This window comes from Nicotiana tabacum, mitochondrion (assembly GCF_000715075.1).
Source record: "Nicotiana tabacum mitochondrion, complete genome".
NCBI classification, from domain to species: domain Eukaryota; kingdom Viridiplantae; phylum Streptophyta; class Magnoliopsida; order Solanales; family Solanaceae; genus Nicotiana; species Nicotiana tabacum.
Genome location: NC_006581.1, coordinates 180,001 through 192,500, shown reverse-complemented (window position 1 = coordinate 192,500; position 12,500 = coordinate 180,001). Strand labels below are relative to the sequence as shown.

Sequence of the window (12,500 nt, the reverse complement as noted above, 5' to 3'; positions counted from 1 at the left end):
GACATGCTATGGTACCCCGGAGTGGGTAGGAGCGGGTCGAGTCCGTATCGCCGCGGAGCAACAGCCGCGTCCGGATCTGATCTATTTACTCGGCAATTCATCCGGTGACTTCACGGTCGCCAAAGAAGCCCCAAGAAGCATCAAACATTTCCGATGAGATCCATGGAGCAATTCTTAGATAGCAAGCACTAGCTCCCGGTGCGACTTCATAAAAAGCAATCAAAGAGAAGATCGAAGAGAATGAAACGCACGTAGTGGTTATTATAGCGGTTCCTTCTTTTCCTAGAAAACGTCCGAAACAACCTGCTACAAAACTACCGAGCAGGGGTAAAAATACGATAAGTAGATACATAATTTCGAGTGTGATCAGACAACCAAAAATCAGACAATGACAGAGCGGCCTGTGATTGAGTGATAGATTGATCGACGACGGAACGAAGAACGAAACTTTACGACAGCTTTTTCGTAAACGTTCACTTGCATCACATCATCTTCAACCAACCTCCACCCGAGAAGCCCATGGGATCCGCTCTACAGATACCATCAAATCCCAGTTTCCGAGATACCACATCAGCCCTATCACCACTAATCCTAGGTTATCAGGGGACGCTAGGCATCGGAATTCAAAAAGTTCTCTTTTTTTTTGTCAGCGGATTTCGCTCATCAAGTTCTTCTTTGATCTGCCGCTGTTAGAACACCACAATATTCGTCTTTTTGGGGTTAATGTTCTCAATGGTGAATCGATCATTCGATATCCTTTTCCTTCTGCGACGGAATGGAAGAAAAGTAATGAAACCTGCGATGGCTACTGAATAACCTCCTTTTACTTTCTCAATAATAAAGCCTTTGACCTTTGTATTCGTTCGCCAAATCTTGTTCAGTTCCATCCAAGCTCGGTTTTGTCTGAATCTTCGTGGAAGAAGAAGAAGCGGTTCACCAGCCACTACATCTGTAGATCCCACCAAATCATTAAACCTGGCGGCTGCTCGCTCTTTGATCAGTGATTCACCGGCCACTAGATCGATGAAGAATCTCTCTAAAATCTGCTCTTTGATCAGTGATTCACCGGCCACTAGATCCAGGAATCCCACCTTATTCTCAAACCTGGTGGCTCGGTTGATTGGCACTCCTGTAGGCTCATCTTGCATACAAATTCTGGGGGTCCCAAGTCCTGCATCCACCAAGAACATTTCTTCCCTTAAGCGTAAAACTTCAGATTGTAAGGCGTTTCCACTACATAAGAAAAAACTGGAATTAGATCTTGGAAATGATCGACTCAAATAGATGCTCATCATAAGCTTTTTTTTTCCTCCTCTTCGTGTTCTATTGATCAGAAGCATCCAGCAGCGCCACGCCAGTAGAAAGAGTCTTGCTACTAAGCTAAGCTGCTGTTGGGGAACTCGGTATAAGCGATTTTCCGCTTCCGCCTTTCTAGGCTTCACAATAGCTCCCCCCTTTCTTTTCCAATTCCTTCTTTTCGTTCTACTTAGGTGGAGCAATCCGAACTCTCGACAGAATATAAAAGAGGACCACAGGCCTGTGTAAACACCTCAACGAACTCATGTGGACACTCCTCAGCCCGAGGACAATCTCTCAAATACACATGTTGATGTTGTTGACCCGTTTTTCTTTTCTTTGCTGATTCCTCTCAATGAAATTTTCCATGTTGCACTAAGTTACTTACGGATGTATGCATGCGGTCCGGGAACACTTTGGGGTGAACACCCATCCGAACAAGTAGGGTCAATAGTTCAGCATTTAGGCCGTAACATTTAGCAACAAATAAATATTTAACCCAACAAGTGCTCTCCGAACCAAGCTAGATAGTCTCCTATCACTAGGCTCACCAACCAACCTGGACTTTTTTTTTATTATTCCTACCGGATATCAAAACAAACCATAAGGATTGTTTCCAGCCATGAGTTCCCCTATGACATAAGCGCTCTTGGGTGGGGTGGGCCATTCCATCAAATCTTTGAGAAGGGGCCCAATCTCGTATTTGATGGTCGGCGTGGCGATAGGCTTCGTTTCTACGACTGCCTTCCCAGCCGTTGAAAGACTGAGCGAGAACGGTAAGGGGCGCACAAACAAAGAATGTCGTTGTGCGGGGATGCGATTCGCCAAGCTGGGGCAAAGAAAGCCGTCCGACCCTACCGAAGTACCAAAGGCTTTCGAGGCTTACACCTCCCTATTACAGGACCTAAAAAAAGGCTTTCAGTAGCGCCCTTAGAATCTAATTTGAAGCGCCAGTAGTTGTAGCTGTGGCCACACCAACCCTTTCGTTCTTATCGCTCCGGATTCCGATCTATATGACCTCCGGGCGGTACAAAGTAAACCTCTTCCGTAGAAGCAGGTAGTAACCTAACCTTTAAGAATTTGTTCAAGGGGGGACCCTCTGATCTATCAATGGAAAGATCTCCATGTGTGGCGTGATAAGGAATCCTAGAAAAGATCGATTGAGACTCCCTCCACGGTCCCACGAAGATCTCTACGTACTTGTCCAGGACAAGTGAGATCTTCGGTCTGCGTGCCTGGGAGCAGCTCAAACAAAGAAGAGTCTGGTCCGGTCTGAATTCAGGCACGGCCCGCCCGTCTGCTGCTAGGTCCGGAAATGGCGCCGGGCGAGGGCGCCGCTATGCCCCTTAATGAATCGAATGGTCCTTCGACCTTCGTTTGATTCCGACGGCCGGCATAGATCTCATGAGACCCGCCCACTATTACTACGAAAAAAGCCCTGCCCTTTCCTTCGCTACTAGGAAAGTAAGCAACTTCTATTAGCGCCGGACCTTGAGTCGAATTGATCGTGTCATGTGCAACGTCCATCAATGATGGTTCATTAATGTCCATTGATTTAGACTCCTTCCCCCTTCTCAACGTAGAAAAAGATCGAGAGGGGCCCGAAAGCCCCCAAAGAACGGAAACGGAATTCGATTCACTCCCCATTCTCTCTTAAATAAATAAAGCTCGCCCTGGGCCGGGTCTTTCCCTGTTGTTCTGTTCCCGCCACGAGAAAGACGCACGGAAGAGGTATTCCCAGCGCGCGGAGGATCCGTTGAGAGTTTGTCTCGGTAGGGAACTGTACGATCTTTTCCCCTATTGTATTGAATCAATAAAAAAAAGAGGTCAGTGCTACGGCCCCCTATTGTTTGATCCAATATTGACCGGGGACGAGCCCCCACTTCCATAGATCCTTGGTTTGACCTCCCGTAGTGGTCCTTGCTTTTAAGAAAGCGGAGCGGGGCCAATTTCTCGTACTTGCTCAGTGTGCCCCCCTTTCTTCGAGTGCCCCGCCCGGTTCACTGGGCTGTTGGCTTACCAAGCACTTGCCCGCTGCTCCTGCCGCCCGCTTGGCGGGCGGAGCGCTCGTTATCCTGACTTTTCTCTCTGCTGGGGCCCTCCCATTGCTATAGCCATAAGCTATGGCAGCTCCAGCTCGCAACCACAGGGGCCCGCCCCGCGAGGCCAGAGTGGGCTCAGCGGTCAGCCTCCATTCGAATTATGTTAGGGGGTCTTTCGCTTTTGCCAGATCTAGAGAGATACTACAAGTCCTCCGTCCCAGATTCCATCGCCGCGGCCATCTGGTTCACCGGTACTACCAAAAAGTCTCATGCTTACGTTACTGTTATTGATGGTTTGATTATCTTGGACCACGAGGACCCCAGTCGTGCTTCTGGTTTCCATTCCAATCATCATATTGATGATAAATCTCCTCGTGCTCTGCCATAAGAACTTGGAGTCCGTATCATGGTGAAGATAAGGTAAGGCTGTGATTCTTGCTCAAAAAACAGACCGAACGCCTTCGAGTTATTGGCTCGTCCAACCCGGCAGCATTCATGAGTCGCTAGTTCAACTGTCCCTCGGAGACAGGGTCGAGAAGTACCATGCATGGTTGCCCCCCGTCCTTTCTTTCTATCAGTCTCACCCAGCAAGCCACCCCAACCCTACAGCCAAAAAAGGTAAGCGCCTAGCGCGAGCCTTATTTATTAGTTTAGTAAAGTCAAGCTTTGGCTCCCTAAAGACTAAAGAAATGCATAAAAAAAGGGGGGGACTTATGCAACGGGCTATGCCACCCAAACCAACTGAGGGAAGTCGCATCCGTCCCATCGCAAGCACCTACAATGTCATGATCACATTGGTTTACCCTAGTTTCTTTGGTAGTTTAACGTACGGTCGCCCCTCCAACAAGAAAAGGTATAAATATGGAAACTTCTCTGCCATTTGGATCGGAGAATTTATGGAGGAAATCGGGTTTTAAATTCCCAGAAACCGCACGATTATATAGCCAAAGGGAATAGGCCGCGCCTAAAATCATCCCAAGCGCTGCTAATGTGGCTACTAAGCTATTTCTTTGGAAAGCTCCTACTAAGATGAGAAATTCCCCGATAAAGCTGCTAGTACCAGGTGAACTCATATTGGCCAAAGTGGAAGAGAAGAAAATGGTAGAGAGATTCGGCATGGTGCTCACTGAACCTCCGTAATATCTAACAAGTCGAGTCTTATGTCGGTCATATAGAACACCAACACATAGAAAAAGGGCTGAAGAAACCAGTCCATGACTTGACATCGGTAGAATGCTACCTCCAATTCCCTGTATGTTCGATAGAGCCAAAGATTCCCCCCCACTGATCGGAGTACGCCGATTACCCCCCGAACCGTACAAGATAGTTACCACCTATCATACGGCTTTCTAACTTAACTTCTTTTTCTGGTCGTTCCGCTCTGTCGATCGATGGTAGTATAAGAGATCTGTAACCCCCCGAAATTTTTTACATAATGGTTCCTGCTTCCTACCCATAGTTAGCATGTATCTCCCCCGGTCATACTTTAGTATCACATCGTAGACCCCCACCCCAACGCTATCTTCCTTATCAGTGAACCGGAACATAGTGCATAGGTACTCTTCGATGCAGCGGGGACGAGACGACGTGACATACTACGATCACGTACAGAAGTGCTGTCCTTCGTCTCGGCAATATGGAACCTCTCAACAGCTCCCGTTCTTTTATGGGGTCCTATCGGGATAGGTAGGGCCCAAGCCTTTCCCCTCCCCCCTCCCTCCATAAGACCCTCTTTCTCTTTCCCTCTCGGGAAAGAAGATAAGAAAGGATTCATTTTTTTCTTTCATGTGAACGGCCCTATCTTGTATCGAAAGGTTTTTCGTGCTATACACCACGTTGAGAAAGACCAACCTCCTATGTACCGTACTCTTTTTGTACCTCGAAAGGGGGGTCCTCCTTATGATGCTACGGACGGCTGTCCGAAGTGCAAGGGGTAAACTCGGACTCGGATAGGATAGGATTGTGCGCGCCGGGCCCTTCGGGTCTCATATTTTGGCCGAGTTTACCGTACCTCCGTCCCCTATGTTAGGCGGCCGTAATATTTTGTTACGTTCTACCGCTGTTACGCCAGAATAAAAGGTTCCACACGAGCTCCCGTTCTGCGGCGTGGTGGCAGGACCGCTAGGGGAGTGGCTCCGGGTATAGATAGGGTTAAATCTGCAGGGGTCATGCAAATACATAGGCCCCTTCCCTTCTCTTTTGGATGAATGGGGTGGTTTAGAAGGCGCTTTCCGATCTACGGTCCCTCGGAGCGAAGGGTTAGGCAGGTAGTATGGGCCCTCTGACTTCCAGCTATGTGCTGTGCGGCTCCCGCGAAGCGAATGAAGGGAAGCTCTTCGAGCTTCCGGGTGAGCTTACGCTTACTCTCAGCCTCTTTGATTGGTAGGCGGGCGGGCTAAGCCCCCTACTTAAGATTCAATTCATAAGGCTAATTTTATGTTGTCGTGAGGCTTTGGTTAGGCCGACTACTATAGGCTAGCTACTTCTAGCTTCTATACTGGCCCTTCCACTTTGGTGTAGTTTTAGTTTGTATTGGTACTGAATGAACATATCAAACAAAGGCGAGCAGTATAAGCCCTTCTCCGGCCTGGGAAAAGCAGCGAACTCTAGAAGCTAGGGCTTTGTTCACCTTTGGACACGAACACTATTCCGTTCTCAGCGGAAACCCGCCTTAGAGATTGAACGGCAATAAGATAAGTCAACGTTCAATCTAAGACAGCGCTGAGCGCTGATAGCTTGTAGTGAACAGCCCCATTATGAAACCAACCGAAAGCAGCCTTTGGTACTTAAGTAGTTAAGGTTTGGAACCCTTGCAACTATGATAGAAAGCCGTTTGCTTGTTGCCAAACCCTTCGCCTTTCTTTTGAATCAAAGTAGGTCGCGACTGTTGTATTTTAGTCGGTCGGGTGAAGCGGTAGCTTCGTGCTCCGCTTCTCTCGCGCTTGCTTGCGTGAAGGCTTAGAGCCCTTTTCGCTAGGTCCAAAAGCTTCCCAAAAGATCTGATCCAACAGAAATCCCGCATTGAGCGTAGCTGATATGCGGCTACGGCTAGCCGATCATATCATTCCATAAAAAAAATCTATATGTATAGAGAGATCCCCTAGATATACAGATAGAATAGATGTTCATGGATAGACAGACATTCCATTGATTCTTTGTTTTTGGGCTGAAAAAGCTCGTCGATCCAAATGAATCATTCTTCTGGTCTCTCTTCGCTCCCCACCCCGAAACTGACCCACGGCACAGCGCCCATTCGCTTTTTGCGCGGGAAGGCAACGAAGTTCAGTTCATGAGACCGCAGCGCAGCGGAGTGGAGCAGCCGCGACACGAAGTTCCTTACCTTAGCTGGATCTCGCTGGTGCCACCTAAACGGTAGGTAGGCGGCGGATGTGTGACGTTTGGAGTTGTCGTTCGTGCACCTGTCCCCAATGGAAGAATGAGTGATCTGTTCCCCTGCGGATCATGGCCTTACCACTCGGTCCCCGATGGCCAGCGGGGGATTCGGTATAGCAGCTCAGGTTCGTTTGCGCTGCGCGTTCCCGCTGGACTGGACACATGTTAGCTGTAGGAAGTATGGTTCCGAAAGTGACTTCGGTTCGCCAGTTCAGGCTCAACTCCTCGCTTTACGTTAGCGGACCTACAGGTCGGGCCGGGGCTCTGCGCTCTTTCTTTCTGTGTGGGACGATACCGGGGAGAGAAGGGAATGCGTCGAGGCGGCGAACAAGACAACTACATTTTGGCTTTTCCCTCCATGAGATGAGCCCAGTGCATTGGACCGATGGATAAGAGAACTGAGCTGGCCTAAAAAGCGCTTGGGCGCTCTACGTACGATGTAGACTCCATCAGATACATATCGATTTCTTTCTGATGGATCAAGAATAGATAGTTGTCTCATCAATAGATAGAAATAGGAGATTTCCCCTTATTCTTGAGAGATTCCCTCTCTATCTCTTTCGATCTATCAGAACAGATCAGGCTATCTATCAATCGATTTGAAAAGAGCACGCTCATCTCGCTTTTCGTTCATTTTCGCCACGAAAACATAGCCGCCATAATAAGAAGCAGGCGAAGCAGCTAGAAGTACTCGCTTCACGCCCTTGAATTATTATTCACGAATGAATTGGGAAAGCCAACAGAAAGATTCGATTCTGACTTCGTAGAGCCGGTGCTGCTGTTGCCTGCGCGTAGGGCCGTCCCCCACTCCCGTCCCGGGGCGCTAAGGGGCTTTTGTTTTTGGAACAGACGGCAGTGTTTTGCTGACGCCTCGAATCAAGCTTTTATTGCGACATGCTATGCTTTCTCCCCCATTGCTAGTAGGTTGATGGGTCGCGCGCCCGGCACACATGTTTTGGCCTTGTGTGTCCATAACTCAAAATAGGTGACCTAACGGCCGCCGCCCGACTAAACATACCAATAGTCACCAGATTCATATGAGCTACTGAGGAGTAAGCAATGATCTTCTTAAGATCGATCTGCCTTAAAGTGGTCGAGGAAGTATATATTATAGCAATCGCGCTTAAAGTATAAATGAAAGGAGTGGAACAAAGTGTCGCTTCGGGAAACATGGGTATTGAAAATCTTAAAAACCCGTAGGTTCCCAATTTTAAAGCAATTCCTGCCAAGATGACGGATCCTGCCGTAGGTGCCTCTACATGAGCTTCGGGTAACCAAATATGAACTGGTACCATAGGCACTTTGACGGCGAAAGAGGCGAAAGAAGCAATCCATAGAAAGATTTGGCGCCGCTCACTAAATTCTGTGGTTAATGAGATTTGTAAATCGGTTGTTCCTGTTTGGAGAAGAATCAACAGAATAGCTAATAGCATAAAAACAGATCCAAGTAAAGTATAAAGGAACAACTGATATGCTGCCTTGATCTTTCTTTGTCTCGAACCCCATACCCCTATAATAATGGTAGAGTCAGGGGTGGCCCCAAAGCGGAATTGACCGGTGGTGCTTGGTCGAAGCTCCAGTAGGTAGCCACTCCCTTCTCAGAGAACCGTACGTGAGACTTCCGCCTCATACGGCTCCGTCCCGAGCTTCCGTCGTCGGCCTTGGCATTAAACCACTATCTATGCATGTATTTTCAGCCTGGACTGACGAATCTTTTGCTTCTCGGGTGGTGTCGAACAATGGTGCTTGCGTTGCGGGAGATGCCCGCCCGTAGGGCCCGGCCTGCTTCCCGCCCGAAAGAACCGCTCACTAGCTAGCCGGACTAGTGGGGCCCTATCTGGAGACATACTGAAAACCATGCCTTTCGAACCGAACGCAATGCCCGTCTTCCAAATAAAAAAAAGGGCTCGTTGGGAAGAAAGATTACGTGCGGCCTGTAGAGCACATGTAAGGCACAGTCGGGTTGCTCACGCAGCGGATCTCTCTCTATCTATAGATAGAGAGGTGTGAAAGTAATAGCCTTATGTTATGGCCGCCCCCCGACTTACGGCCTTTACGCTACTACTATTGTGATGTGAGCGGTTCAAATTGGTTGAATCTTTCTCAATCATCCTGGCCGGAACTTGTATGCAGCACTTGTACGGAGGTGCATGCATAAAGGTTTGGAACTCTTTTCTTATCTGAATCTTAAGGACAGGACCCTACCCTATTCTCGAACCCTCTGCCGAGCTCTACCCTGCCCGCATTTCCTTGTGTTTTGAAGAGGAAAAAAAAATCTCTCTACCTGCTGCCAACAGTCTTTCTTCGGAATTATCTGAACGGGTCGATCCTCCCATCCCGTTTGTTTTAGCAACTTATCCTAAGGTCTCCTCGCCAAGAGCTCCCCGGCGACGACAGAGGAAGCAACCCGTCTGCTGTGGCGGGGCGGCTTTTTTCTTTCACAATAAGACCTGGACGATTATCCCTACCTTCGGTAGCTTACGAGTTTACGTCCATCCCTGGTCGGGTACAGTTTCCTTTCGATTTCTCCCTTGTAGCCGTTACCCGAATTCGCGCAAGTGTGTCCACACCCCCCAAACTTACTTGACGAGGAATCCTTTCTCGCGAACAAACACAACCCCTACACACACCTAGGAGCACCCCTTCCTGCATATCCATACAAGACCCGAGTAGGCGGGTCGAGGTCCTACGAGGTACCCACTACTCGGAGTACCCTCCCAAAAGGAAAAAGATGTGTCTGTCAGGTTCGGTTCTTCTTAGTTGGGTTGGGCGGGTTCGACCAGAAATGCTATGCTTACACACAAGACTACCCCTCTTCCCGAAAGCTTCGCGGGGACTACTTTAGGACGACGGACGACCGCCCGTAGGGGGTTTACTGCACAAGGCCCCTGCAGAGGAAAGGCTTTATCCCAGCGAATAGAAGATACTCAGCTCCGCACAACATAGGGATTAGCACACTTTCGGGAAGAACATAGAATAGTAGAAGATCCAGCATGCAGAACACGGCGATCATTATAAATTCACGAATTAGAAATGCTGTAATATACTCTTTCCCATAACTTCTCATACCAGACCAACCCACTAAAATGCAAATAGGGATCAGAAATGTGGTCAATATCACGAAGAATAAAGAGATACCGTCTATACCCAAATAAAAATTTATGTTTTCATAAGGAAGCCATCGAAGGCTTTCCACAAATTGAGATTTGGCCGTAGAAGGATCGAATTGTATCCGAAGAACAGGGGGATACAAAAAAGTAATAAGAGAGGCGCACAGACCAATTAATCGTATCGGTCGTATTCTTGAATTTGGAATGAAAAGAGGAGTAATGCTTCCTAGCACGGGACAAAGAATAAGACCACTTAGATCAGAATAGCATTCACAGAAATGTTCTAACATAGAGTAGAATCGAACATGGAAGAGATTCATTGACAACAGTAAAAAGATGGGCGCCTAATTCCAATACAATAGGGGTCTATCAGTGCAAGTCAGCTGAACACCGTGATTGATGAGTGGGTAGGTGGGTTAGGTGCACCTCTCGCCCAGTGGGAAGTAATGAGGCTAGTCTCCCCCCCTCCCCCCTGAATGAAGAAGTAGTGGGGGCCCCTTCCCGCGTATGCGCCTTTATTTATATTCTTTATATTTTTTAATTACCAATGGAGAATCTTTCTAAAAAAATCTCTCTGGCAAAACGCAATTCGTCGAGTTCAATTCAAGGTGCACCTTGCTTTTTTTTCAGGTAGCTTTTTCTTACGCCTATTTAGCTAGTGGGGCATTGGTCATAGCCGAAATTCGTCGAAGGGATAAAACAAAAATAAAGAAGAGAAAGAAAGGGAAGTTTTTTCTTTCTTTCAATCCAAATAAGAGAACAAAGAAACCACTCAAAAATGAAAGTTAGATAAAGAAGTCTTAGTAAGAACTAGCACTAGACTTCTTCCCCCCTTTCTTTTCTACTTTTTCTCTCTCCTTTTGTTTGTGCTTCCACCCGGGCTTTTCATTCTGTTTTATAGAGACCCGGGGAAATTCTATATAATAATAAATGTAGAAAGGTGAGGGTGAGGTACTTTCCCCGGCATACGGAAAGAAAATCCAGGACGACGGCTTTCAAAAGACGAGTAAGGGACGGGGAGAGGGAGGCTCTCGAAACCAAACGAGACTAGAAAGAACATGGGAATTAGCACCATTCATATGAGTGCTTTTGTCTCTTCGAGACAACAAAAGGACAGCCCTCTCTATATCTCGGTCTCGGTTTAGCATCATATATCGCTCTGGAGAGCATTTTTCTTGGTTGTAGTGCGGATGTTGGAGCAGCTCCTCTATGCTGTGGGTGTGGAGGGGGGGGCTGTCGCCGCCTGATAGAGGCAGAAGCGGGGGCCACCGGAGCTATCTGCGTCGAGTGTTTCGATTGAAAGAGGAAGGGAGACAACTCAAATGCCAGCACAGAAATAGAAAGAGTCGTGCTTCAAAGTGGAATTCTTCTAAGATCCATTGCTCGATTTTGCTGCATGCTCTGCTCCCAAAATGCGGAGAGACTTGCGAAAGCAGATCCGGGTTGGTTGGTCCGGAAAGTCATGGGAGAGGCAGGCTAAGTAAAATAATATACTGGTGCTATTGATTATAGAATCTTATGAATCAAGCACGGCACACTTTCTATATCTCCTCCGTCTACAAGGTAAACAGCTTAGCTTAGAGCACAGCGTGTTCGCCACCACACTGGCTGGCTGGTGCATTGGCCTTACCGTAAGAAGTCCGAGAGCGATATATCTCGTGACACGCTCCGCGTGGCATTTTTTTTTAGAAAGTTCGTATAACTTCAAAAGAATCATTCTTTATGAATCAAGTACCATTCAAACAAAGGGTGCATTGCCTCTTTGAGTGAAGAAGAGAGGGGCTTTGTATAGACACTCTTGAGCCATGTTCGTCGCCCTAGGCTTACCATTATTTCATTTCATTCTATTGATTGGTTCTAGCTCCAAAGAACATATACATGGAGCTATGTCGACTTACGTACGTCTTGTTGACTAAACGATCAGGTATACCACGCCACGTATCATCCCCTCTTTCCATAGAGGAGAGATAAAGAAAAATCGAAGATATAGTGATCGTGCCGTAAGACCTTGTTCCTTTCTACTTGACTAAGTAGTATTCCACTCGTGCAGTGGGTGTATGGGCTAGCCCATGGTGCGGTCAGCTATGATATACTCAACTTCTTCTTTAGTAGGTTTATCTACAACATCTGGTGGTGCCCTCGTGGGCACGTTCCTCTCTGGGGCGGTCTGGTCTAATCGAAGTCAACTGACTCACATGGAATACGGGGTTCGTTTTCACCGAGCTGGTCGCTTGAGTCTATAGGCTACCTTTCCTATCCGCTTTTCTACAAGGTCTACTTTCAGACCGGGCCAAGCCTTTAGGTTGTTTAAGTAGGTTTGGGCTAAGGTCGTTGCGCTCCTGCCACCTCTTGGCAAAGTAGGCTGATGGGCAAGCCCCCTCCTGTCGCAATGGTGTGGGGCGTCAGAGGCTGTTACCCCGTGGCCAACTCGAAGGGGCTGAAGTTCGACGCAGAGCTTTTTGGTTGTTAAGTTATAGCAGGACTGAGCAACATCCAACAGCGTAAGTCCTTCTGGTTTGCACTAAAGTGGCTTAAGTAGCCCTCGAGGAGTCCGTTTATTCTCTCCGTCTGAGCTTTCAAAGATATACCGACCGTAGGCATCTGACCATCAGATGCCGTAGGTCGTCTTCTAACATTACCGACATTTCGGGTTTTCATA

The 12,500-nt window shown here is 47.8% G+C and overlaps 8 protein-coding genes across 8 annotated transcripts in view.

Moving 5' to 3' along the window:
- The window catches only part of orf103a (hypothetical protein), a 312-nt gene extending 155 nt beyond the window's left edge, over positions 1-157 (top strand). Inside the window, exon 1 of the mRNA in view lies at positions 1-157. This exon is cut by the window's left edge and continues 155 nt beyond it. Within this exon, the coding sequence (YP_173422.1) occupies positions 1-157 (157 nt within the window).
- nad5 (NADH dehydrogenase subunit 5) lies at positions 1-352 on the bottom strand (one part of a trans-spliced gene, as the record gives it; the window's edge cuts it). Coding sequence (YP_173349.1) covers positions 123-352 — 230 coding nt within the window.
- A 337-nt stretch (positions 353-689) lies between these two features.
- Positions 690-1,340, bottom strand: orf216 (hypothetical protein). The gene has a single exon. It carries the CDS (start codon positions 1,338-1,340, stop codon positions 690-692), a length of 651 nt encoding a protein of 216 aa, YP_173421.1.
- Positions 1,341-1,648: 308 nt separating this feature from the next.
- Positions 1,649-10,131, bottom strand: nad4 (NADH dehydrogenase subunit 4). Its single transcript has 4 exons — positions 9,671-10,131; positions 7,738-8,252; positions 4,177-4,599; positions 1,649-1,737 (listed from the first exon to the last, which is right to left on the bottom strand). Exons 1-4 carry the CDS (start codon positions 10,129-10,131, stop codon positions 1,649-1,651), a joined length of 1,488 nt encoding a protein of 495 aa, YP_173416.1.
- On the bottom strand, positions 2,575-2,943 carry orf122 (hypothetical protein). The gene has a single exon. It carries the CDS (start codon positions 2,941-2,943, stop codon positions 2,575-2,577), a length of 369 nt encoding a protein of 122 aa, YP_173420.1.
- On the bottom strand, positions 2,871-3,185 carry orf104 (hypothetical protein). Its single transcript has one exon. It carries the CDS (start codon positions 3,183-3,185, stop codon positions 2,871-2,873), a length of 315 nt encoding a protein of 104 aa, YP_173419.1.
- Positions 4,160-4,564, bottom strand: orf134 (hypothetical protein). Its single transcript has one exon. The coding sequence runs from the start codon at positions 4,562-4,564 to the stop codon at positions 4,160-4,162; it is 405 nt and encodes a 134-aa protein (YP_173418.1).
- orf171 (hypothetical protein) lies at positions 7,649-8,164 on the bottom strand. Its single transcript has one exon. The coding sequence runs from the start codon at positions 8,162-8,164 to the stop codon at positions 7,649-7,651; it is 516 nt and encodes a 171-aa protein (YP_173417.1).
- Positions 10,132-12,500: the final 2,369 nt, after the last annotated feature.